The 25,973-nt window shown below is 45.1% G+C and overlaps 1 protein-coding gene across 2 annotated transcripts in view; it reads left to right on the top strand.

The window, feature by feature from the left end:
• Nucleotides 1–25,973, top strand: part of STYK1 (serine/threonine/tyrosine kinase 1) — a 102,237-nt gene that overhangs the window by 38,261 nt on the left and 38,003 nt on the right. Inside the window, exons 2-5 of one of the 2 annotated variants that reach the window (XM_073685388.1) lie at nucleotides 17,818–17,916; nucleotides 19,349–19,477; nucleotides 21,666–21,905; nucleotides 25,608–25,789. In XM_073685388.1, the coding sequence (XP_073541489.1) occupies nucleotides 17,844–17,916; nucleotides 19,349–19,477; nucleotides 21,666–21,905; nucleotides 25,608–25,789 (624 nt within the window). In that variant the 5' untranslated portion in view covers nucleotides 17,818–17,843. Of the gene's footprint in view, nucleotides 1–17,817; nucleotides 17,917–19,348; nucleotides 19,478–21,662; nucleotides 21,906–25,607; nucleotides 25,790–25,973 lie in introns of both variants that reach the window. The other variant, XM_073685387.1, reaches the window with a different exon arrangement.

Here is a 25,973-nt window from a genome sequence, read left to right as displayed (position 1 = left end):
GCAATGCCTGTGACGCGCCCCCTGGGCCATATTCCTTTTTGAGGGGAATACCCGGCACCGGATCAGATGGGGGGTTGTAGTCTCCGAGCGGCTGTGACCCGGCCCCGTGCCCAGGGCGTCAAGCTCAGTGTTATGTGGCAGCTTTACAGATGTTACTAAAGTTCTTTTGTGTCGACTACGCCACCCGTTGTGATGCGGTCACTGTGGCCGCCGCTGCAGCAGGGTCCGCTGAGGCTGATGGTGGATGCGCAGCTTGGTGGGATAACCCCCAACGGGAGGGGTATAGCCTCAGAGGGGACAGGCGCAGAGGATGGGGGTTGTGGTGGTGTGGTGCAGCCGGCAATGAAGACAGACTCGGGTTGTGCAGTTAAGGGAGTTTACTTACTGCTGATGTTTCGGTCACTCCAGCTGCTAGTGACCACCCGAGCCGTGCTGCGTCCACCAGGTCCTGGATCCAGCCAACCCCCAAACAAGTCCGGAGCGTGGCCCTGAGCTCTCCCTCTGTCCTTTCTTCAGCCGTCCCCACCAGTGATCCACCTAGGTCCAGCTCCCTCGGGCCTTCTGTTGGGCAACCCTTGGCCTTAGGTTCCCTGACCCTCCATGTGGTATGCCTTCAGGGTGGATGTAGTGGGTGGCCGTGGCAGATGCTGCCCACAGCCTCCGGTCTCTGGCTAGGGATGTTTTTGCCCCCACCAGCTTGGGTTCCGGTACCCTTGTGCTGACTCCTCACCCGGTGCTCTAATTTGGGTTCTTGGGTCCCTTCAGTCTTCCCCCTCTGGGTCTTTCTCTTTCTTTCTCCTCTCTCTCTCTCCAGGGCTGCTGTTTCCTTCTCTCTCCTCTCCAACTGACTTGTTCTCAGCGTCTGACCCTGATCTAAGTTGGTGCCCTCCTTATATATCCCTCTATGTGTGAGCTCAGGTGACCAGCACCCAATGAGCTCCTATCACTACCCAGACTGCTCCCCCTATCTGCCCCTACACTACATGGGATGTACCACCCCCCTCCCACTCCAGCCAGGAACAGGCTCGGTTGTACCTGCACATTTCTAAGTGGGAGTACCGTCGGCCTGCTCCTCTGGAATGGGATGTATGTAGTGCATGCAGTCTATCTGAGCTCAGTTCCACACTCCTTCCTTACCCGGGAGTGGAATATCACACCTCTGGATTGAGGTGCAATACCCCTGTAGCAGCCGAATCCTCAGGGTGCTACATTCCCCCCTGGTAAATCACAGCACGTCCTCGGGCTGTAAAGACATAAATAACACCAAAACATACAAAATTTTTCATATAAACATATAAAACATTATATATATAAAACTTTTTTATATAAACATTCTCGTAGACTTCTCTTGTCTCTGGTTCCTCCTCCGGACACTGTGCACCGTGTGTCCGGGAAAAGTGCGACAGTCTCTTAGAAAATCTGGTTTTCTATAAAACCGGTAGGGGGCGCTTTAGGACGCGCTACTATATACAGGGGTATGGCCGCTCTCAGTCCTCGGCCAGGTATTGGGGAGGAATGACCGCTCTCAGTCCTCGGTCAGTGGGATTATGGGAATAACGGGTAAACAGTTCACACAGCTGGTCCCAACGGGGACTATTTTAGCAGCAACAGTTTCAGTTTCTTTATACCCCCATTGGGTAACTTATTTACAGCTCCTGCTCTGCCGCACTCAACGGCGTCTTCCTCCTGCTCTTTGCTTATAGCTGGTGGTAACTTCAGACCCGTCCGGGTCCTCTTGTGATGGGCGCGGTGGTGTTAGCGCCCGGGTTGCCCGGGCCTTGCGGCCAGGCCTGGGGTATCTGGAAGGTGAAGGGCACCGTAAGAACGGCGGCACCCTGGGCTACCTGGCCTTGCGGCCAGGCCGGAGGCTCCGCGGAGGTAGGGGGCGCTGTTGGTGATGCGGCGCCCGGGGGTACTAGGCCTTGCGACCAGGCTGGTGGTATTTCCTGCTTTGTCACGCTCCGGGTCGAGGCGCGTGACGTCACAGGGGTCGCTGCGGCGGCTTCCGGTCGGGGCCTAGTCCATTGCGGTGACGTGGCGGCTACGGGCACAGCAGGGGGACTTTCGGGCTCTGCGACGGGGAGCTGGGGCAGGTGAGCGGTGTCACGGCTTGGGGTATAGGCGTCCCCTTTACCTGCCTCCATGCGTTCGGCTCCCTCCTCGGCGCCGTCTCCGGCCTTGGGTCCTCCCGCGCCATCCTCAGAGGCGGTCTGCTTCCTCTTCCAGGGTAGCGTGCTCCGCTGACTGGTCTCTGCGTGCTGAGCCATCTCCCGGCTCCACTCCGCCAGTATCTCCCGCTGTACCCGGGCCATCCTCCGTGCGAGGCCCTCCAGGGCAGTCTGCGCACACTCCCGGTCTCGGGGGAGCTGTGCAAGGATCTCCGCTAGACCTAGCGGGGTTGTGGACTCTAGCAGGCTCCTGACCATCGGGTCGGTGCTGCTCTGCTCTGCTCTCGGCAGGCTCCTGGCCAGCGGGCCGGTGCTGCTCTGCCCTCCTTCCTCGGTCTCTAGCAGACTCCTGGCCAGCGGGCCGGTGCTGTTCTGCTTTCTCTCCATCTCCGGGTGAGCTTTTCTGCTGCTCCTCTCCAGGCTTCCTGCCTCCGGGTGCGCTCGCTCCAGACTGCTCCAAGCGACACCCATCTTTTCTCTTCTCTTTCGTCTCCTCCCACTTAGAGGGCGGTCCCGGGGCAACTCGGTGACTGTCAGCTCCAGGGGTAGTTGTTTCACGCTGACAGACACCTCCAGCATCACAGTCTCTGTTGGTGGGGGCGGTTTCCACTTTTGGCGCCATTTTCTGTCCCGGCCCACGATGGGAGGTGGCCTCTTGCCCTCCTTTGGCACGCCCATAATGGCGTCCGCTGCTCTTCCAAGGCGGGAAATCTGCGGTTTTGGCGGGAAGCGTCGCCCAGTGGCGGGAAACTCTGCAGATGGCGGGAACAAGCTGGAAATGGCGGACAATCGGCGGGAAACGACTGGTGATGGAGTCCGATGGCGTGGACCCTCCGGAACCGGCGGGAGACTTCTTTCTGAGGTAAACTTGCACTTTTCTTCAGGCACGCAGTACCCGGGTGTTGCGGGCACGTAATCCTGCCGACTACGCCAAAGTTGACGCGCCCCCTGGGCCATATTCCTTTTTGAGGGGAATACCCGGCACCGGATCAGATGGGGGGTTGTAGTCTCCGAGCGGCTGTGACCCGGCCCCGTGCCCAGGGCGTCAAGCTCAGTGTTATGTGGCAGCTTTACAGATGTTACTAAAGTTCTTTTGTGTCGACTACGCCACCCGTTGTGATGCGGTCACTGTGGCCGCCGCTGCAGCAGGGTCCGCTGAGGCTGATGGTGGATGCGCAGCTTGGTGGGATAACCCCCAACGGGAGGGGTATAGCCTCAGAGGGGACAGGCGCAGAGGATGGGGGTTGTGGTGGTGTGGTGCAGCCGGCAATGAAGACAGACTCGGGTTGTGCAGTTAAGGGAGTTTACTTACTGCTGATGTTTCGGTCACACCAGCTGCTAGTGACCACCCGAGCCGTGCTGCGTCCACCAGGTCCTGGATCCAGCCAACCCCCAAACAAGTCCGGAGCGTGGCCCTGAGCTCTCCCTCTGTCCTTTCTTCAGCCGTCCCCACCAGTGATCCACCTAGGTCCAGCTCCCTCGGGCCTTCTGTTGGGCAACCCTTGGCCTTAGGTTCCCTGACCCTCCATGTGGTATGCCTTCAGGGTGGATGTAGTGGGTGGCCGTGGCAGATGCTGCCCACAGCCTCCGGTCTCTGGCTAGGGATGTTTTTGCCCCCACCAGCTTGGGTTCCGGTACCCTTGTGCTGACTCCTCACCCGGTGCTCTAATTTGGGTTCTTGGGTCCCTTCAGTCTTCCCCCTCTGGGTCTTTCTCTTTCTTTCTCCTCTCTCTCTCTCCAGGGCTGCTGTTTCCTTCTCTCTCCTCTCCAACTGACTTGTTCTCAGCGTCTGACCCTGATCTAAGTTGGTGCCCTCCTTATATATCCCTCTATGTGTGAGCTCAGGTGACCAGCACCCAATGAGCTCCTATCACTACCCAGACTGCTCCCCCTATCTGCCCCTACACTACATGGGATGTACCACCCCCCTCCCACTCCAGCCAGGAACAGGCTCGGTTGTACCTGCACATTTCTAAGTGGGAGTACCGTCGGCCTGCTCCTCTGGAATGGGATGTATGTAGTGCATGCAGTCTATCTGAGCTCAGTTCCACACTCCTTCCTTACCCGGGAGTGGAATATCACACCTCTGGATTGAGGTGCAATACCCCTGTAGCAGCCGAATCCTCAGGGTGCTACACCTGCACATGAGGAAAGAGACAGAGCGAATTTCTAATTGGAGGTATTTGGTAATATTATTATTACTACACCTACTATATATTGGGATAGGATCTTGGAGATGGCAATACCCGTATAATAATGCCATGTAAATGATTAACAGGAGTGATCAGAGCTCAGCTCCGACCGCTGTTGTTAGACACAGATACCGGCTATGTAATATAGCCGTAATCTACCGCATGTGGAGAGAGCTCAGCTCTTCAGGAGCCCTAAACACATGGGCATCCCAGCCCTGAGGAATGAGTACTGTAAGTGATTATGTGCTAAGGGGAAGCTGGAGGCAGACCCAGACATTCTGCTGCAAGTTCACTTAAAAAGTTAATTACACTTTTAGACCCCACAATGTCTCGAAAAATCATCTGTTCATCATAAAAGAAGACAAATGAAAAAGATGTTGATCGTGTGTAATGGAGTTAGATGGATGCTTAAAAGTATGTATTTGTCATAACTAAGTGTAACCTTTGCTCGCGCTGTGTTTGCATATCGTACTGTGTACACACGAGGTGCCTGCCTCACTATAGCAGCAATGCTTTGCGTGAGAATTACAGTAGTCGCACATAACTTGAGTACCTACAATTACAATATCCCGCTAGAATGGAATTTGCATATTAAGCCATTCAAAGCTCTGCTTAGAATAAAGGTCGTTTTATAAAATGTTTTGAATAAGTACGTTAACCCTTAAAAAAAAAAACTTAAAATAGCTTACTACTTTTACAGCTAGAAAAAAAAAGAAATATATAAAACAATCCTGGTAAAGTCTCACTTTTAGATAAAGCTCATTATCTTGTTCATTTTAAAAATATTCAAAAATGACATTACCAAATTCTAATTCCCCAACCATTTAAATGATCATGACAGCCTTTACCATGGATTTTTGGAATACTATTGTAAGAAGCATAGTCACACAGTTATTATTCAGCCTGCACCAAATTGTCAGAAATTGAATAAATTAAATGTTTAATCTAAAATTGTGAAAAAAATGTTTGCACTGTAATTTGTACCATTTAAAAGTTTTATCAATTGTGAATCTGATAAAAAATAATGTAAATGACTAATGTCTTATAGTTAGAATATACGTCAAATTGATCATAGAGACAGGCTGTTAGATTTGGTGCACCTTTATCTACTTACACCGACACTTATCTGGGATTTACTCTAGACCATGCAAAGTGCGTCAAATATCAACACAATAACCATAATAAATGAGCTTTAAAGGGTCCGGTCAAATATATCTACATCTTTTTCTACTCTGTAACATTAACTGATAGTATTTCGTGTTGTTGGCTACAGTTTTTGGGGGAATCCAAGTGTTTAGTTCCCTGCAGCGCCTCCACAGAACAAATTAAGTATTACACAATTATAAATAAAACTAAAGGGAAGTTTAAGTAAAGCTGAGATAGCTATACTCACTAGAGAGACAGACAGGTGCTCTTTGCCACCATTGACTAACCTGACTAATAAATGAAGGCCATGGACACTTTATTCAGTATGGTCACACGAAACAGCTTGATTGCAGACATTTCTGCAGTGCTCCCTTGTTTACTTGCTGAAAAATCCTGGATTAGCCAAAACTTTGGCCATTTAGCTTAGCTTTAAATGCATGTTATGGAAGTATGATACAAAATAACTGATAAACATAGAAGTCTCCTGTACTTGCAATAAGTAGTGATGAGCGAGTATGTTTTGTTAACCCTTTCGCCTAGTATACTCGGCCGAGCACCGAGTATTTATAGCGTGCTCGGGCTTTAAGTTTTCCTCGCTCCGTGAACATGATTTGCGACTGTTTGACAGATTCAATACATGTGAGGAATGCCTGTTTTTCCAGCATTCCTCACATTAAATCTGTCAAACAGTTGCAAATCATGTTCACGGAGCGACGAAAACTTAAAGCCCGAGCACGCTATAAATACTCGGTGCTCGGCCGAGTATACTCAGCGAAAGGGTTAACAAAACATACTTGCTCATCACTAGAAGTAAGTGTTGAGCGAGCATGCTCGCTACTGCTCGGTACTCGCCCGAGCATCTCACTGCTCGACATGCTCGGCTCTCGCCGAGTATTTCCGGGTTGCTCAGGCGGGAACTCGGGTCCCATCCCTGCATGTTTGGCGCTCTTTAGAGAGCCAATGAACATGCAGGGATTGCCTGCCATGCACTGTAATGCAGTAGCCATGTTGGTTGTGGGCATTATAGTGATTGGCTGGCCGTACAGCGTCATCAGGTCTATATCAGACCTGGTGCCGCCATGCTCGTCACAGTCACTCCAGAATCAGACAGTATAAGGAGAGGTGCTGCTGCGTCAGGGAGAGATTTGCTTGTGTATTAGGTAGTGTAGGGAGAAAAACCGTACATTACACATATCCATCTTAACAAACAGTCATTCTGAGGACTAACTAATCCATCTGCAGCGATATCAGGCAGGCAGGGTGTATAGGCAGGCAGTGTATATAGCAGACTGCAGTGCATATCGCACAAGAGGCTCCATTCCAATTCTGCCTTCTGCTGCTGTTAGATATTTCTATACAAAGGCTCAGGTCTCAGGGGCGAGGAATACTTTTCTTTGAATCTTAATCCTCATTATTTGCTTAAAAATCAATCCAGAGAACATTGTTTTTCTGCGCCATTTGCTTGTTGACACTGCAGAATACAGCCAGGTCCCTTCCATATTACAGCACTAGAAATCCAGCTATTTAAAACTGTGTTTTCTCCGTCACACGGATCACATATACGTTGTCAGAAAATACTGCCATTTCTGGCCTCCATTATAAATTTCCTTTAGTGTGTCAGTGAAGCAATTCACAGTATTTTGCTGTTCAAACTACTTACCTACAGGCCAGGTATTTAAAACTGTGTTTTCTCTGTCACACGGATCACATATACGTTGTCAGAAAATACTGCCATTTCTGGCCTCCATTAAAAATTTCCTTTAGTGTGTCAGTGAAGCAATTCACAGCAGTTTGCTGTTCAAACTACTTACCTACAGGTCAGGTATTTAAAACTCTGTTTTCTCCGTCACACGGATCAAATATAATTTCGCTCCAAACTCAGTCATTTGTAGTGAGCGTGGAAGATACTGTTCTGGATTTAAAATGGGCAAGGCACGCGGCAAGGGACAAGGAACTGGACGTGATGGTAATGGTACATGCAGAGGCCAAGGACAAGGCCTTGGGCAAGCCAAAATTGTGCCACAACAAACACCCACATCTTCTCCCCTGACCTTCCTGTCCTAATTTCTAGGGGACTGCAGCACACCACTATTGAACCCAGAGCAGTGTCAAAAGGTTGTTGGTTGGATAGCGGATAATGCTTCCAGTCACTTTGCGACCACCAACACCCTGTCTTCCACACGGTCAAGTCTCAGTAGCCGTGAGTCTGAACCGCATATTCCTCACCCTGATCCTCCTTCCTCCCACCATGCCGAGTACCCAGAAACAACTGATCCCACACTTGGACACTCTGAAGAGCTGTTCACTTTCCCATTTATAGATTCGGGCCTCTCGCCCGGTCCACTTGAAGCGGGGCAAGAGGAGATCGCGTGTAGCGATGCCCAAATATTTGAGCAGCCACTGTCACACGAAGGCGACGGTAAGAAAGTGTCACAAGAGGTGGACGATGATGAGACACAATTGCCAGAAAGTCAGGAGGAGGACCAGGGTGCGGAAGTGGAAGATGAGGTGGTGGATGATATAGTAACTGACCCAATCTGGCAGGAGGACATGCAGAGTGAGGACAGCAGCACACAGGGGGAGGGAGGCAGAGCACCCCAACAGGCAGGAAGAAGCAGTGTGGTGGCAGCAGACAGAAGGCAGGCAACCGTTCCCCGTAACACCAACACAAAGGAACTTGTCAGTACAACTGTTAGATCTTCCCGAACCTGGTTGTGTTTTAAAGACTCTGCCTATAACCCCAAAAAGGCCATTTGCACCACCTGCCAGGCCAGCATCAGCAGCGCTGGCAAAACGACCAGCCTGACCACCACCAGCATGATCAGGAACATGGCAGCAAAGCACCCGACTTTGTGGGCCGAACCCCAGGGTCCAGGAACAGTGTCTGCGGGTGGCACCATTGCTTCTTCCGCTGTTATGCTTGCAAGCCAATCCCCTGTCCATGGTGCATGCGAAGATGCCTCCTGCCCTGCACCTGTCATTGCACACTCTCAAGTAGCAGCATTAGGAAGCACGTCCATGTCCTTGTCCCAGCGCAGCGTTCAGTTGGCCATACCCCAATCCTTGGAACGCAAGCGCAAATATGCAGCCAACGCCCCACAGGCCAAACTACTAAATTCTCACATTTCACGACTGCTTGCGCTCGAAATGTTGCCTTTTAGGCTCGTGGAGACGGAAGCATTCCGCAACCTGATGGCGGTGGCAGTCCCTCGGTACTCGGTCCCCAGCCGCCACTATTTCTCCCGGTGTGCCGTCCACACATTACACAAGCACGTGTCCCAAAACATTAGCCATGCCCTCAACAACGCAGTTACTGGTAAAGTCCACCTAACCACGAACACATGGACAAGTGCTTGTGGGCAGGGACGGTACATCTTGCTGACGGCACACTGGGTTAACATAGTGGAAGCCGGGACCCAGTCGGACCTTGGGACGGAACACGTCCTCCAGATGCCAAGGATTGCGGGCCCTAGGTCAATCAGTGTTGCCCCCACGGTCTACAACTCCTGCATCTCATCCTCCTCAGCCTCCTCCTCCTCTTCAGCCTCCATCTCCGAAATGACCACATCAGTCATAAGCTGGAAGCACGGCAGCACTGCCTCGGCCAAGCGGCAACAGGCTGTGCTGAAGATAACATGTTTAATTCTTAATTGACAAAACGCCTAGCGCTGCAGAGTTGTTGAAAGCTGTAACACAGCAGCGTGATCTGTGGCTCTCACTGCTGAACATACAGCCAGGCATGGTCGTGTGTGACAATGGGCGGATCCTAGTGACGGAGAAATGACAGCCGGAGTAGATACTGTTTCCCTCTATGCCAGTACTTTCACCGAGCTGAATACAACTCTCAGCAAAAAAAGTTGTGGACTGGCTCCGTACCGTCCCTGGCCACATTCACCTGTCCACGTGTTTGTGGCTAGGCGGTCCTTCCCAGTAAGTGCACTGGGGAGGGCACGGGTAATGTTGTGGGACCCGTGCTTGTGGAAGGCAGAGACAATACTGGGAGAAACAGTGGCGGCTGGGGACCGAGTATGCACACCCGGCCGCCGCCAGCATGAGGTTGTGAAAAGCTTCCGCCTCCACGAGCTTAAAAGGCCATATTTCAAGTGCAAGCAGCTGCCCAGAAATCTGGCAGTTTAGTGTTGTGGCCTGTGGGTGGGTGGCTGGCCTGCATACTTGCACTTGCATTCCAAGTAACAGAAAACTAAGCAGATGGTGGCCTCTATCATCATCATGGCTTCACCTCAGCACTATGAACTCTCCTAAAGGAGAAGCCAGGGCCTGCCGGAGGAGTCTCTGGTTCTCTGGTGGGCCCGTCCAACCCTGCCTAGAAGCAGCCCTGTCTAAGAAAAGTGTGGCAGAAGGTTCCCGGACACTCTGTGGCTGCTTTTTTAATGTGGATCGGCCATGCTTATGCATGTTATTTCTTAAACCGCATTACAGATCAGGCCATTGTCCAACTCTGTATTCAAGAAATTAAATGCGCAAAGAAAGATGTGTGTGCGTGTCAAAGCACCACCGACGAGTGCAAGTTGATGTTGGACGGGCTGCCATTGCTTCTGCAACAAGCTGCATTAGAGGACTTTCTGGGAGAAATGACACGCAGGGTAGATATGGTTTCCCTCTATGCCAGTTCTTTCACCTAGCTAAATACAACTCTCAGTAAAAAAAGTTGTGGACCGGCTCCGTACCGTCCCTGGCCACATTCACCTGTCCACGTGTTTGTGGTTAGGCGGTCCCTCCCAATAAGTGCACTGGGGAGGGCACGGGTCATGTTGTGGGACCCGTGCTTGTGGAAGGCGGAGGTGACACCGGGAGAAACAGTGGCGGCTGTGGACCGAGTATGGACATCTGGCCGCCGCCGGCATGAGGATATGAAAAGAATTCGCCTCCACGAGCCTAAAAGGCCACATTTCAAGTGCAAGCAGCTGTCAAAAATTTGGCAGTATAGTATTGCAGCCTGTGGGTGGGTGGCTGGCTGCATACTTGCGCTTGCATTCCAAGGAATGGGGTAGGGACAACTGAACGCTGCAGTGGGACAAGGACGTGGACGGTGATCGTTGCAAGTCTGCAATGACAGGTGCATGGTGGGAGGCATCTTCACATGCGCCAAGGATCACTTATGATGGGCACACTTTTAGGCAGTGACCTGGGAGTCAGAAATGCTTCCAGAGGTCTTCCCCATGCTGTTCCCATGTCTTTTCAGCACTGTATGCATGTGTCTGATGATGTGTCACACACCACATGGCCAGATAAGGTTGTAAAATGTTAAAATGACATTTCCTGGTGAATGCATTTGTCTTTGTTGAAAGCAATGCAAAAGTGCAAAAACGCATCAAAAACACTATGTGTGAACATAGCCCAAGGTGTGGAGGAGTATTTTTGTTTTTGGTTATTTATTTTGCTTTATATACAAGTCATTAGCCTGGAAAGGATGTTCCCTAACATATTTCCCAGGAAAATCCATATTGGTTTCGCTTTTGTATGTTTTATTGTGAGTCCGTAAAAGTGGCATAATACTCTGACCACGTTGTTGACAGCAGTGATCTGGGAGTCAGAGATGCTTCCAGGGGTCTTCCCCATGCTGTTCCCATGTCATTTGAGCACTGTTCCCATCGATTTGGGCAATTTTTAGGCCCTCTGCAGACCGCCGGGGGGAAGTGCCTTAAAAATGCTCGAGTTTCCCATAGACTTACATTGGGCTCGTTGCCCCCGCGTCGAGCACCCGAGCATTCCAATTTGCTTGACCCGAGCAACGAGTACTCAAGCATTTTAGTGCTCGCTCATCACTACTAGTGGGTCCTGCTCTGGTTGTGTTACATGTCATGGAAAGGATGTTCGTTAACATATTTCCCAGCAAAATCCATTTTGGTTTCGTTTTGGTATGTTTTATTGTGAGTCCGAAAAAGTGGCATAATACCTGTGACAACGTTGTTGACAGCAGTGACCTGGGAGTCAGAAATGCTTCCAAGGGTCTTCCCCATGCTGTTCCCATGTCATTTGAACACTCTTCCCATCAATTTGGGAAATTTTTAGGCCCTCTGCAGATTGCCGGGGGTGAGCCACCTGAAAAATGCTCGAGTTTCCCATAGCCTTACATTGGGCTCGTTGCTCAGGTCGAGCACCCGAGTATTCCAATTTGCTCGACCCGAGCAACGAGTACCCGAGCATTTTAGTGCTCGCTCATCACTAGTAATTAGTCCTTTTCTAATAATATATATCTATTAAAAGTAATAATCAGAAAATGACCTGTTTGAATTCCATTTTTTCCAGTAAATGTATTTGTAAAAATTACATAATGATATTTTTTATTTCAATTTTCTTTATCATTATCTGAATTAACAAAGAAATCAGAAATCTTGCAACTTTCACAATGACCATTAGGCCTTTTACAAGATGCACACTTCCTGGTCTTTACATAAGACTTTTTAATCTTGTTTTATAAAAAAATGTAATACCTTATATATAGTACATAACACAGGATCCACCATTCATAAAAGCTGATGTCACAGCTCACCTCCTCCCCGTCTTCACAATGGCCTTTTTCGAAAATAGGGCACACTGAGATAATGCTTCGGTTACGCACACGCCCGGACTGACTGGCGAGAGCGTGGTTAGTGATCCCACTGGACCATGAACCAAGGAGTGCCTGGAGGGGCGTGACTAAGTATCAACTCGGTCCGACCAAGGTCGCACGGCGGCTCAGTCGACTCCATGAACCAGGGAGGAAATGAGCAGAGGGACCAGGTGCTACTCCAGGTCAGACCCCGGTCACAGCTGTTGACTCACACTGGGGCATGCAGGAACGGGCAGGCACAGCTGGTATGCAGACAGGTGGGTACTGGCAGGCATGGCTGGTATGCAGACAGGCGGGTACTGGCAGGCACGGCTGGTATGCAGACAGGTGGGTGCTGGCAGGCACGGCTGGTATGTAGACTGGCAGATACGGACAGGAAGGAACGCAGGCTGGATATGGACCAGTACAGACTGGGATACAGGAAAAGAGCCGCGGGTGCGGAGGACTAGCAGAGTAGAACCGCAAGCGCAGAGGACAAGTGGAGCAGAGCAGAGTGAAACCGCAGGTGCGGTGGACAAGCAGAGCGGAGCGAAACCGCAGGTGCGGTGGACAAGCAGAGCGAAACCGCAGGTGCGGTGGACAAGCAGAGCGAAACCGCAGGTGGGGTGGACAAGCAGAGCGAAACCGCAGGTGCAGTGGACAAGCAGAGCAGAGCGAAACCGCAGGTGCGGTGGACAAGCAGAGCAGAACAGAGCAGAAGGTGCAGGCAGACAGGACAGGGTTCTGTTCACATAGAACAGACTGGAAAATACAGGAAGATAATTAGAGCACAGGAGGTATATACGGAGGCAGGGAAACGGGACAAGCAGTGCCAGATACACACAAGGTACTTACAATGAAGTAGCGAGTGGACACAAAACTCAAAAAAAGAAGTACAGAGACAACAAGTTGTAGTTAGGTGCAGGTTCAGACACTGCAGGAAAAGGGCAGGTACGGACATAGAGACAAACAGGTAACGGGCTAGGACACAGTTCAGACAGGAACTGAACCCGGAACAAGATACAGGAACGAACCTGGGAACTCAGCCCCCAGGGTGGCGGAAACAGACTAGAAGTCACAGATACAGATAACTGGCCTGGGTATACAGCCCCCAGGGTGGCGGAAACAGACAAGATACAGGACAGGACCTGGCAACTCAGTTGCACAGAACACACTGAAAGAAAGTGTTGCTCATGCCCCTCCTACTGGGTGGAGGGGGTTTAAGTATCTAGTGACTCACAACAATAGGGTGGGGACGCATTAGGAGTGCGCACACAGTAACTATAAGAATCAGGCAGTAGCCGCGCCGCCGCCCTAAGCAATCAGACAAGAGACATGCACACAGCAGATACTGGAGCAAAGTGTACAGCCTGGACTGATAGGTAAGATGGAGGTCTTGCATGGTGGGAGGTGGTAAGCCATGCCAGCACGCCGCCAGGGATGTTACAGCTTCTATACAAACAAATAGGGTCTAAGTCAATCTATTGTTACCAATGTCCATGTGGCTGTAGGAAGTAGGAGTCTAATATTAGACCTAGGGGCCAGTGTGAAAATTGCAAGATGTGACTTTTTTCTTTGTGTACAGATAGTGATATAAAAAATTGAAAAGATGTCATCATATACAGTTGAAACCAGAAGTTTACATACACTATATAAAAAGACACATATGCATGTTTTTTTCAATATCTGACATGAAATCAGAATAAACCTTTCCCGTTTTAGGTCAATTAGGATTTCCATCATTTTTAATATTTGCCAAATGCCAGAATAATGAGAGAGAGAGAATGTTTTAAGGCATTTTTATTACTTACTGCAAAGTCAAAAGTTTACAAACCTTGATCAGTTACACCAGTTTTGTCAGGAGGAATGGGACCAAATTCCGACCAACTATTGTGAGAAGCTTGTGGAGGGATATCCCAAACGTTTGACCCAAGTCATTCAGTTTAAGGGCAATGGTATCAAATACTAATGAAATGGATGTAAATTTTGACTTTGCAGTAAGTAATAAAAAAGGCCTTAAAACATTGTCTCTCTCTCATTATTCTGCCATTTGACAAATATTAAAAATTAGGGTAATCCTAATTCACCTAAAACGGGAGAAGTTTATTCTGATTTCACTTTTTATATAGTGTATGTAAACTTCTAGTTTCACCTGTTTTTTTTTAATACTTTTTTGGAATCCACTGTATTAATTATCCTCCTGATACTATCAGCTCCATGCTTCAAGATTATTCTGCATTTACAGTTAGGTCTATATACAGTACAGACCAAAAGTTTGGACACACCTTCTCATTTAAAGATTTTTCTGTATTTTCTTGACTATTTCACACTGAAGGCATCAAAACTATGAATTAACACATGTGGAAATATATACTTAACAAAAAAGTGTGAAACAACTGAAAATATGTCTTATATTCTAGGTTCTTCAAAGTAGCCACCTTTTGCTTTGATGACTGCTTTGCACACTCTTGGCATTCTCTTAATGAGCTTCAAGAGGTAGTCACCGGAAATGGTTTTCACTTCACAGGTGTGCCCTGTCAGGATTAATAAGTGGGATTTCTTGCCTTATAAATGGGGTTGGGACCATCAGTTGTGTTGTGCAGAAGTCTGGTGGATAAACAGCTGATAGTCCTACTGAATAGACTGTTAGAATTTGTATTATGGCAAGAAAAAGCAGCTAAGTAAAGAAAAACGAGTGGCCATCATTACTTTAAGAAATGAAGGTCAGTCAGTCCGAAAAATTGGGCAAACTTTGAAAGTGTCCCCAAGTGCAGTTGCAAAAACCATCAAGCGCTACAAAGAAACTGGCTCACATGAGGACCGACCCAGGAAAGGAAGACCAAGAGTCACCTCTGCTTTTTAGGATAAGTTTATCTGAGTCACCAGCCTCAGAAATAGCAGGCTAATAGCAGCTCAGATTAGAGACCAGGTCAATGCCACACAGAGTTCTAGCAGCAGACACATCTCTACAACAACTGTTAAGAGGAGACTTTGTGCAGCAGGCCTTCATGGTAAAATAGCTGCTAGGAAACCACTGCTAAGGACAGGCAACAAGCAGAAGAGACTTGTTTGGGCTAAAGAACACAAGGAATGGACATTAGACCAGTGGAAATCTGTGCTTTGGTCTGATGGGTCCTAATTGGAGATCTTTGGTTCCAACCACCCTGTCTTTGTGCGACGCAGAAAAGGTGGACGGATGGACTCTACATGCCTGGTTCCCACCGTGAAGCATGGAGGAGGAGGTGTGATGGTGTGCGGGTGCTTTGTTGGTGACACTGTTGGGGATTTATTCAAAATTGAAGGCATACTGAACCAGCATGGCTACCACAGCATCTTGCAGCGGCATGCTATTCCATCCGGTTTGCGTTTAGTTGGACCATCATTTATTTTTCAACAGGACAATGACCCCAAACACACCTCCAGGCTGTGTAAGGGCTATTTGACCAAGAGGGAGAGTGATGGGGTGCTATGCCAGATGACCTGGCCTCCAGTCACCAGACCTGAACCTATTCGAGATGGTTTGGGATGAGCTGGACCACAGAGTGAAGGCAAAAGAGCCAACAAGTGCTAAGCATCTCTGGGAACGCCTTCAAGATTGTTGGAAGACCATTTCCATTGACTACCTCTTGAAGCTCATCAAGAGAATGCCAAGAGTGTGCAAAGCAGTCATCAAAGCAAAAGGTGGCTACTTTGAAGAACCTAGAATATAAGACATAATTTCAGTTGTTTCACACTTTTTTGTTAAGTATATAATTCCACATGTGTTAATTCATAGTTTTGATGCCTTCAGTGTGAATGTCCAATTTTCATAGTCATGAAAATACAGAAAAATCTTTAAATGAGAAGGTGTGTCCAAACTTTTGGTCTGTACTGTATATTTGGACAGAGACAACATTTTTCTAATTTTGGTTCTAGACGTTACCACAATGAATTTTAAACAAAACAATTCAGATTCAGTTGAAGTTCAAACTTTCAGCTTTCATTTGAGGGTATTCACATTAAAAATGGATGAAGGGTTCAGGAGTTTCAGCTCCTTAACATGTGCCACCCTGTTTTTAAAGGGACCAAAAGTAATTGGACAAATTAAATAATTGTAAATAAAATGTTCATTTCTAGTACTTGGCTGAAAACCCTTTGTTGGCAATGACTGCCTGAAGTCTTGAACTCATGGACATCACCAGACGCTGTGTTTCCTCCTTTTTGATGCTCTGCCAGGCCTTCACTGCAGTGGTTTTCAGTTGCTGTTTGTTTGTGGGCCTTTCTGTCTGAAGTTTAGTCTTTAACAAGTGAAATGCATGCTCAATTGGGTTGAGATCAGGTGACTGACTTGGCCATTCAAGAATATTCCACTTCTTTGCTTTAATAAACCCCTGGGTTGCTTTGGCTTTATGTTTTGGGTCATTGTCCATCTGTAGTATGAAACGACGACCAATCAGTTTGGCTGCATTTGGCTGGATCTGAGCACACAGTATGGCTCTGAATATATCAGAATTCATTCGGCTGCTTCTGTCCTGTGTCACATCATCAATAAACACTAGTGACCCAGTGCCACTGGCAGCCATGCATGCCCAAGCCATCATACTGCCTCCGCCGTGTTTTATAGATGATGTGGTATGCTTTGGATCATGAGCTGTACTACGCCTTCGCCATACATTTCTCTTTCCATCATTCTGGTAGAGGTTGATCTTTGTTTCATCTGTCCAAAGAATGTTCTTCCTGAACTGTTCTGGTTTTTTAGCTGTTTTTTTGCAAAGTCCAGTATAGCCTTTTTATTCTTGATGCTTATGAGTGGCTTGCACCGTGCAGTGAACCCTCTGTATTTACTCTCATGCAGTCTTCTCTTTATGGTAGATTTGGATATTGATACGCCTACCTCCTGGAGAGTGTTGTTCACTTGGTTGGCTGTTGTGAAAGGGTTTCTCTTCACCATGGAGATTATTCTGCGATCATCCACCATTGTTGTCTTCCGTGGGCGCCCAGGTCTTTTTGCATTGATGAGTTCACCAGTGCTTTCTTTCTCAGGATGTACCAAACTGTAGATTTTGCCACTCCTAATATTGTAGCAATTTCTCGGATGGGTTTTTTCTGTTTTTGCAGCTTAAGGATGGCTTGTTTCACCTGCATGGAGAGCTCCTTTAACCGCATGTTTACTTCACAGCAAAACCTTCCAAATGCAAGCACCACACATCAAATCAACTCCAGGCCTTTTATCTGCTTAATTGAGAATGACATAACGAAGGGATTGCCCACACCTGTCCATGAAATAGCCTTGGAGTCAATTGTCCAATTACTTTTGGTCCCTTTAAAAACAGGGTGGCACATGTTAAGGAGCTGAAACTCCTAAACCCTTCATCCAATTTTAATGTGGATACCCTCAAATGAAAGCTGAAAATCTGAACTTCAACTGCATCTGAATTGTTTTGTTTAAAATTCATTGTGGTAATGTCTGGAACCAAAATTAGAAAAATGTTGTCTCTGTCCAAATATATATGGACCTAACTGTATATGTAATACACAGCGACTATAGTAGGTGCAGGGGGTTGCTAGAAAGGCCAAAAAGGTCCCTATAGCCCATATGAGAAGACCAATACTATTTAGGACTGATAGTCGAAGGCCCTGTTGGAGATATTGCATTGGGGTCCACGAGCTTTAAGTTATACTACCGGGAAAACATAATGAATCAAACCTAATGACAGGCAAACAATGCTGTATGTATCATTATTCTTCTTTAACTGGTGCATTATGTTTTCCTACGCAGACTGTAAGAAGTAGCCCAAATATTTAATGATGGACAACCAACGTGTCCGACTACCTGCACGTACTCTCCTGGACTGCGATAGCACTGACCGGCTATGCGGTAAGTATAACCAGTTCATTTAGTGAATATTAAATTTACATATCACTATCTGATTTTCATAAAACTCAGTATAACAGCTATGTAGTGTTGACCATCTTACCTCTTATGGTGAATTTCCTGGAGGTGGAAAGAAGAGCAGAAGCTTAGAAGCAGTAAGAGTAATATTGTGGCTTACTCTCTTATGGAGGTACTTATACTGGCATGTCCATCAGATTACCGACACTGCCAAAGTAAAAGGGCATTTCCCCTCAGCTCAAAATTTCTCAAAATTTCTGTGCTGATTAACTTCTTAGTATACAAAGAGTGTTCTCTTTTAAATCAATTTCCATGAAGGGGAGTTGGAACTGTATCACACTCCGACTGCTAAAAAGATGTATTATGGAATTTATCACCATAGAATTTTGGCCCTACATATAAAGTGCATAAAATGGTATTTAAATGGAACCTGCCATGTCTACAAATGCTGGTAAAATGCAGCTATAGGGCTAATCTGCAGGTTAATAGCGTTACAAAGCTAAAAGTGCGGCTACTGGGAGAAAACAAACTTTTTCTCCCAGGAGCCACTGACTTTCAGTCATAGAAGAGTGCCGGTGCCTCTACAGTTACCGCTCAGTACATAGTGAGTGGCAGCTTTAAGCACAGCCTGATACTTTGATATGACAGTTCACTCTGCACAAATGCGCTGCAGAGTGAGCTGTCAATCAAAATGCCGGGGCATGCTGACAGTGCGCGGCGCTATGTATTGACTGGTGACTATATCCACTCCATGCACGCCTCTATGACTGAAAGCTGGTGGCTCCCAGGAAGAATAAGTTAATTTTCTCCAAGTAGCCTTGCTTTGAGTACAGCGGCAGGACTGCTTTGTAATGCTATTAGCCTACATTGTATACCCTATATCAGCTGGTTAATAGCAAGACAGGTTTAGTGATGAGTGAGTGTGCTTGTTTAACTCCTTCACTGAGCAGACTCGGGTGCTTTCCAAGTATCTTCGGCGTGCTCGTATATTAACTTCGAGCCCCTGCAACTGCATGATTTATGGCTGTTAGTCAGCCTCAACACATGCAGAGATTGCCTGTTTGTTAGGGAATCCTCACATGTGTTGAGGCTGACTAACAGTCATAAATAATGCAGACGCAGGGACTCAAAGTTAACATACGAGCACGCCAAAGATAATTGGAAAGCATCCGAGCATGGTCGGCGAAAGGGTTAAACGAGCACGCTCGCTCATCACTACTGGTTACATTTTCTTGATAGATGCTTGATCAAAGAAACACTAATTTAATGACGGCACATAAGACAAATCTGTTGGGAAATTTTCAAGCAGCCAAGTGGCTAATGGTATCTAAACTGTCAGCTAGTACTAATTGATATTAGACACATAAGAATATACTTGCAGAAAATTGATTCCATATTGTTCATTTTTCTTTTACAGAGGTCCGGACGTACCAGTATGAAGTGATTGTGGTCCCTGTCTTCCTCATAGGAGTTACTATAATTCTAGTTGCCATTATTCTTTGGCTACGATTTCGAGGATTAAGATCAAGCAAAAAAAGAGAAAAAGGTCAACTAAAGCTTAAAAAATATATATATACATACATTGCAAAAGAATGTCTAAATATTTGTCATATATTATTATCCCTGCAGTCTATTGTTGAAGAGCTGTGCCCCTTCAACTGCTGTCATTTTTTTTCACCCCTCATGAATGAATTTAGATTTCGGAAATGAACTCTCGGTCCAATAATGACATTTGCTGGCAGGCAGAATTTACATATTTTGCTGTAGCACTTATTCTGAATGGTGAACCCCTTATTTGGGTGGGGGGATCCCTGATGGTTTAATATTCTATATTATCCTGATCATAACGCTATTGACTAAGACTTTATTGGTTCACACAAAACCTGACAATCCAATCTACATAATCTAAATCATGGACCATTCACTCATTGGAAATCCAATTATTTAGTTTTCCAGGGAAGAAATTTTTTTTTTAAAGGGCCCTAACTGCTTAAAGAAAATAAAAGAAGGGATACTCACCCTCATCGATTTCCGGCAGTTCCTGTTCCAAAGCTTACCTGTCCCCCACAGGTTTCTCCTGGTGGCTCACTTCAGTCAGTACACAGCTTAGCATGGAAACCGGGCCCTACAGTCTGAGTCTGCATCAGATGTGACACCACAGGGGGCTGTTTTCGTTACTAAACTGCGCCAGACAGATAGCCCCCTACATCACTTCAGTGCCACATAGATTGAGGGGGAATGTCTGCCTGTGTGATATATTTACCCTGCAACAGTCTTAAATAGCAATGATAAAAGCATAACACACCCCACTGCTCTACATTGTCACATGAGAGTCTCCTGAAGTTTCCCAGTGTACTTAGGATTTTTCTTTTCCTCACCTTGAAAAAAAAAATACTCTTGGACAGATCTTGTACAATTTTCCAGCACTTATTTGATGCGTTTGCGCCACTCCACTTCCTTTCAGCGGTCTGATGTAGGGCAATCTGTAAAGTTTTCGGAATTGAAGTACAGATGTAGAAAGTGTCATCTGTGCTCTGTGTGAACATCGTGCTGGGGAGCTCTACGTTTTTGCCGTAGTGCCGCCAATCTCATACAAATGTAGATGAGTGGCGCTGCACAAATAACCTAGGTGTGCAACCACGTTGGTTGGGTTTAGAATTGGATAAAAAAACTAACTATGTTATTTTTATTAAATTTGATTTATTAAATTTACATTCACAAATTACTCAAGAAGTATTTGTTATCGAACAACCCCTTTGGCACTAACTTTATATTAGATGGTCCCCAAAAATAAGCTACTGTAATCACAGAGTATCCCACTGCTGGGAACCCTGACAATTGACATTACCCAGCAGGGAAAACCGGCAGCAATATTAAATTCCCCTACAGTGCCACAACAGAGAAAATGAAGCATCACGTGGTACCCTTTGGAATCAATGCGCTGTCTTTGTAATGCAGGGTTGTGTCACATCCTCCTAACATTGAGAGAGATGATTTTTGTAACCACACCTTGCACAAGTTAGGACATTCATCTTTTAATAGAAGACCCCCCTATAAACTCAGAATGCCCTAAAAGCGTATTGAGGGTATTGGTAGATGCATTTCTTTTGTTATCCAGAGCTGTTATCTGATTGTATTTAATACTGCAGCAAGACAGGCATAAATCACAAATTTAAAATGTGATTTTTTTTTCTTTTTAAATACTTTTTATATTTTAGGAAAATTTGTTAAAATATCCGATCTAATAGCAGCATGATGTAAGGGCAGAGGCTCTGGTTCCAGTGATGTACCACTTAGTTTATGGAGTGCAGCAGTTGTTTTTCAATCACAGTTTTCTCTGCTGCAGATCTAGCAGTGCTCTGAATGCTGAGCTTTGTATAACCCCGCCCACACCACTGATTGGCATTCTTTCTGTTTACACTGTATATTGATAGAAAGCTGCTAATCAGTGGTCAGGCATGGTCACACAGATCTGATGACAAGGAGGCTCGAGACACCTAGTCCTGTAGTGATAATCTGCTGCTGATAAAACACTGATTTTATTGAAACAGCAACACGCAGCCTAGTAAGTGACACATCACTGGAATCAGGGTTTCAGCCCTTACACCATGCTGCTCTTGGATTATACAACAAAAACCTACTGACAATTCCCTATAATGAGTCACCTAGCTGTATATACATGGCAGTAATTGTATTCTTGCAGTTCATGGTGTTATCATGTTTATTTGCAGCAGAACATTACTTCCAGGAGAGCCACAGGAGAGTGAACTCAGGGATCAATTTAGAAGAGCTATCATTGGACTTTGTCCTGAGAACACGAGATCCCAGCCTTTTAGCATTAGAGCTCCCAAGTGAGAGGATCAGTGAACCCTTCCAGTTGGTGTGTGAAGGAAGGTTTGGTCCAATCTACAGGACGGTTTTAAAAGATACCGATGGAAGGAAAGAAAAGGATATTATTGTCAAGCAACTGAAAGGTATCTATTTATACAATGAGTGTCTACTCTATGTGTATATATATATATATATATATATATATATATGACAGTTTGTATGTTTGTATTCAATCTTTTATATTGATGACAAGAACATTACATATGTGTGTGTATAGATATATGTGTTTACATTAAGTAATGATCAAGTATACAAATTTATATGTACGTGAAAATAAAATTCTAAAAACTCTGGGGCCAATACACTAATTATTTATGCCAGAAACTGGAGCAAACCACAAAAAATATTTGCTGGTCAAATTAGTTTAAAGTGGTGGCGCTTCTTACTCCAGAAATGTTACTCCTGTCTCTGACTGGAGTAAGATTTCTGGTAATGCGCATGGAGGAGAATGACACTGATAAAATGCAGCAAATGGTTTAAGTGGCATGCACATCTTATTCCTACACGCCCATCAATAAGACTGGATTATAAAGTCTTAATGAATTGGGGCTTCATGCTTTTTCTCAAAAAACAATGCATGATATGTAGACTGAAATATAAAAAAGTTATAAGGAGTTCACAACAGATAAGATTTGACCAAAACTTATCCATATGCCGTGGAATAGATCCGCAGCTAGAATTAAACTACAGAGCGGATTTTAAATCCGCAGTATGAATTTATTCTGTGAATGTTCACTATATATTTCAGTCTTTGCAATGCATAGAGTGAACTATGCAGTATATCTGATCGAAATCCATGACAAATCTGCAAGTAACAAATTCAATTTTTGACATGGTTTTTGCCCATCTCAAAACCTGCAGAAGCAGATCTGCAGCAAAAAAATGTATACATGTGGACAACTTTACATCAGAATTTTACAATGTAACTGTCTTTTAGAGATGATGAAAAAATGCAGCATGTCCATTCTTTGTGCGTTTCCACATGCGTTTTGCCTATACAATGCATTGGAAAAAACGCAAGGCAAATCCGCAGGTAAAACGCACAAAAAATGCATCAAAAACGCATCAAAAAATTCTGCGGATTTTCCGCAGTGTTTTTGCTGCCAAGAGGTGCAGAAACGCTGCAGAAATTTCTGCAAGCAATTCCTGAACGTGCGCACATAGCCCAAAAATTATCAGTCATTTGAGATCAGGTAGACCATTCTGTGCAGAACACTGACTCAGAGTGATGGTGTCACTGTCAGAGGTAACATCATCATGCTCTGACTGAAGCGAGTAATGTTCCATATATTCCATAATATCGTCCTCTTCCTCCCCACTAATACGCTTGTGAGTGGAGGCCAATTGAGAGCTCCATTTGATAGTACTATTGCCCGGACAACTAGAGTCGGTGATAGTGGTGCTGATGCTTCTGCTTCTAGTAGCTCCCACATTCTTAGCTGTGGGGTGTTTTTTTTCTATTACACTACCCTGTAAATTGTCATTACCACTTTTTTTTTTACCAAAAATACTATAATTAACTTTAGACAATTTTTTAAGCCTCAATTATTTAACATTTTCCAACAAGGAATGCTATGTAGGCACACATAGAGTAAGTAAAATCTGTCATGTAAGTGTGGCATGTACGGTTGGCAAACAGAACTAGTAAAACAAGTAAAAAGAGACATACACAGTTAATCAACTACATTTTTTAAAATTATGTTTTCTATATTTTTTTAAACAAAATTCAACCCCTCTCTCAAAATGATGCAGTTAGAAATTCAAGATAGGTATATGTCCAGAAAAAAAGCCAATACCTGCAACAGGGCACTATATTGGTGTGGCGTGTTACAGATGTAAAAGTTGACTGAAAACAACAGATATGACACGCACACTTGAAGTTGACGGTTGCAATAAAATGTCTGGATTTGGGGGAATTTTCTTTTGTATTTAAAAAGAAAACAATTATTCTCCCCTTCACAGAAAGAATTGTGTAAGAAATGCAAAAACGCAGTCCCGTCACTTGTGACAAGCACAGATTCCAGATTTTTATTCTGTGGCTTGCTGCTTCTTTCCATTGAATTAAAGAAGTACTCCCACCAAACTTTCTATCGTCTTAATATATTGCAATCCTGATATTACAATATATGGCACTGCGTAATTAGAATTGCTCATTTTGCATTTCCATTAGGTCTATGACATTCCATGATTAAAAACTGACTAGCTGAATCTTTCTAAACTCTATGTAGCAACAGGAGGTCAATTTTCTCTGCACAAGTCAGAGTCACTGCAAAAGTTTATGGCAGGGGGAGGAGCGGAGCAGCTGGGTCAGAAATTGAAGAGGGAATGATAAATACAGGGACAAGAGACTTCCTGTTTATACACAGAGCAGAGAAAAGAGAATAATTAACTGGGTAGCAGGTCAAAATGAGCAATTGTAAGTACACAGTGCTATATAATATGATGATTGCAATATATTAAAAGTAGAGATGATCTAATCCGAACTTAAAAGTTCGGCATTCGTACCGGACAGTTAGTGGCCGGTGCTAAACGCCGAACACGGACTTCCCCAGAAGTCCGTTGCAATGTTCAGAGTTCCAAGGAAGTCTGTTGCAGAGAGAGAATTTTCAGGCTCAAAAGTCTGGGTCTCAATTGTTTTCAATGGGGTTCGGGTTCTGGTTCAAGTTCAGGTACAGTTCTGGTACGCAAACTGAACTTTGGAATAAAGTTCAGGTCGGGTACCAGAACCTGAACTTCCACAGGTCCACTCATCCCTTTTTAAGAGGATAAAAACTTTGATAGGAGTACCCCTATAAGAATGAGGAAAAAAATGTGTAATTGTTATTCAGATCTAGCAGATGCCAGCTACACCATATTACTGATTAATCATACTGAGTCTGGCACTGCTGCTGGCACCCTTTCTATCTCTCTTCTCCCCTTTCAAATGAATCCAGTGTTTTAGGGTTTTCTCTTCCTATGTTTGTTGCTGAGCTGTAAGGTCTTATGTTCTCACTATCCTAAATCACATTAAAATGGCTGCTTTATTCCCTGCCTTGGCTTTTATACAGGCTATTAGTGTCTCTCTTTATTGGCTGCACTATACCATGTGATAAGATGGCTGCAACACATTATGGGGAAACCTGTGCGGTTACGCCTTAGGTCAAGTGAGCCTTTTGTTGCAGATGCAATTTTCTGCAATGTGTAAGAAGCAGCTGGCATTTTTCAGCAAATTGTTCAAGTTCGCACAAACTTACAAATTTCTTACAAATTGACACAAATTGGAAGTGAATTGATTTACTCATCTCTGCTGTCAATACACAAGGTTTATAAAACTGAAGCTCCAACTTGTATTATAATATATTAATAAATTAATCAATAACAGACATACTTTTTTATTAATATTTTTGTCATTTTACTACTATAGTGTGACACTTAAGTAAAGAAATGTAAGGTAAATAACTTCTTTAAAATAAATATAGTGAATCTATATATTTTACCTTTTGCATCACCCTTTTTTCCTTACAGATTGTAAGCTCTTGGGAGCAGAACCCTCACTCATCTTGATTGAATTGTTAATTAGTTTGTTATTCTTTAATATCAGATATTATTTGTTCATGTACTCTCTAAATAGTAAAGTGCTGCGTAATATGTTTGCACCATATCAATAAGGATTATAATTATTAATCTCATATGACATTTATAATGTAACTCATAACACTATTTTAATAATTATATTGTAATTATATTTTTGGCATCTATTTTATATTTTTATTTCCTTCCTTTCTCTTCCAACTTTTCTTTTGAAGGAACTGCCGAGCCCTGTGAGGTCCGTACTTTCCTGCAGAGGGCAGCATTTCAAGTATGGTTGGGTACACACTCTAATTTGGTGGAGATTTTTGGGTGCTGCACTGAAACAAAGCCATTTTGCACGGTGTCGGAGTGCATAGAGCCGGGGTCACTCTTAAAGTTTCTCTGGGACTGTCGCAGAGTAAGTACAAGCAAAGTGTGCACAGAACATCCTATTATATGGCATTTCCATTTAACACATCTGTCTGTGTCATACTATACTATAATATGTATGTTCTGAGTATAATTTTAGAATCTGACTATTTTTAATGTTCTTTACTGTTAAATTTAAAGCAGACCTGTCTCCAGATTTCACAAAACAAAAT

This window comes from Phyllobates terribilis, unplaced genomic scaffold (assembly GCF_046119375.1).
Source record: "Phyllobates terribilis strain yellow unplaced genomic scaffold, ASM4611937v1 Scaffold_5__5_contigs__length_657084704, whole genome shotgun sequence".
NCBI lineage: Eukaryota > Metazoa > Chordata > Amphibia > Anura > Dendrobatidae > Phyllobates > Phyllobates terribilis.
The sequence above is the reverse complement of the archived record's forward strand: the minus strand, read 5'-3'. Positions and strand labels throughout refer to the sequence as shown.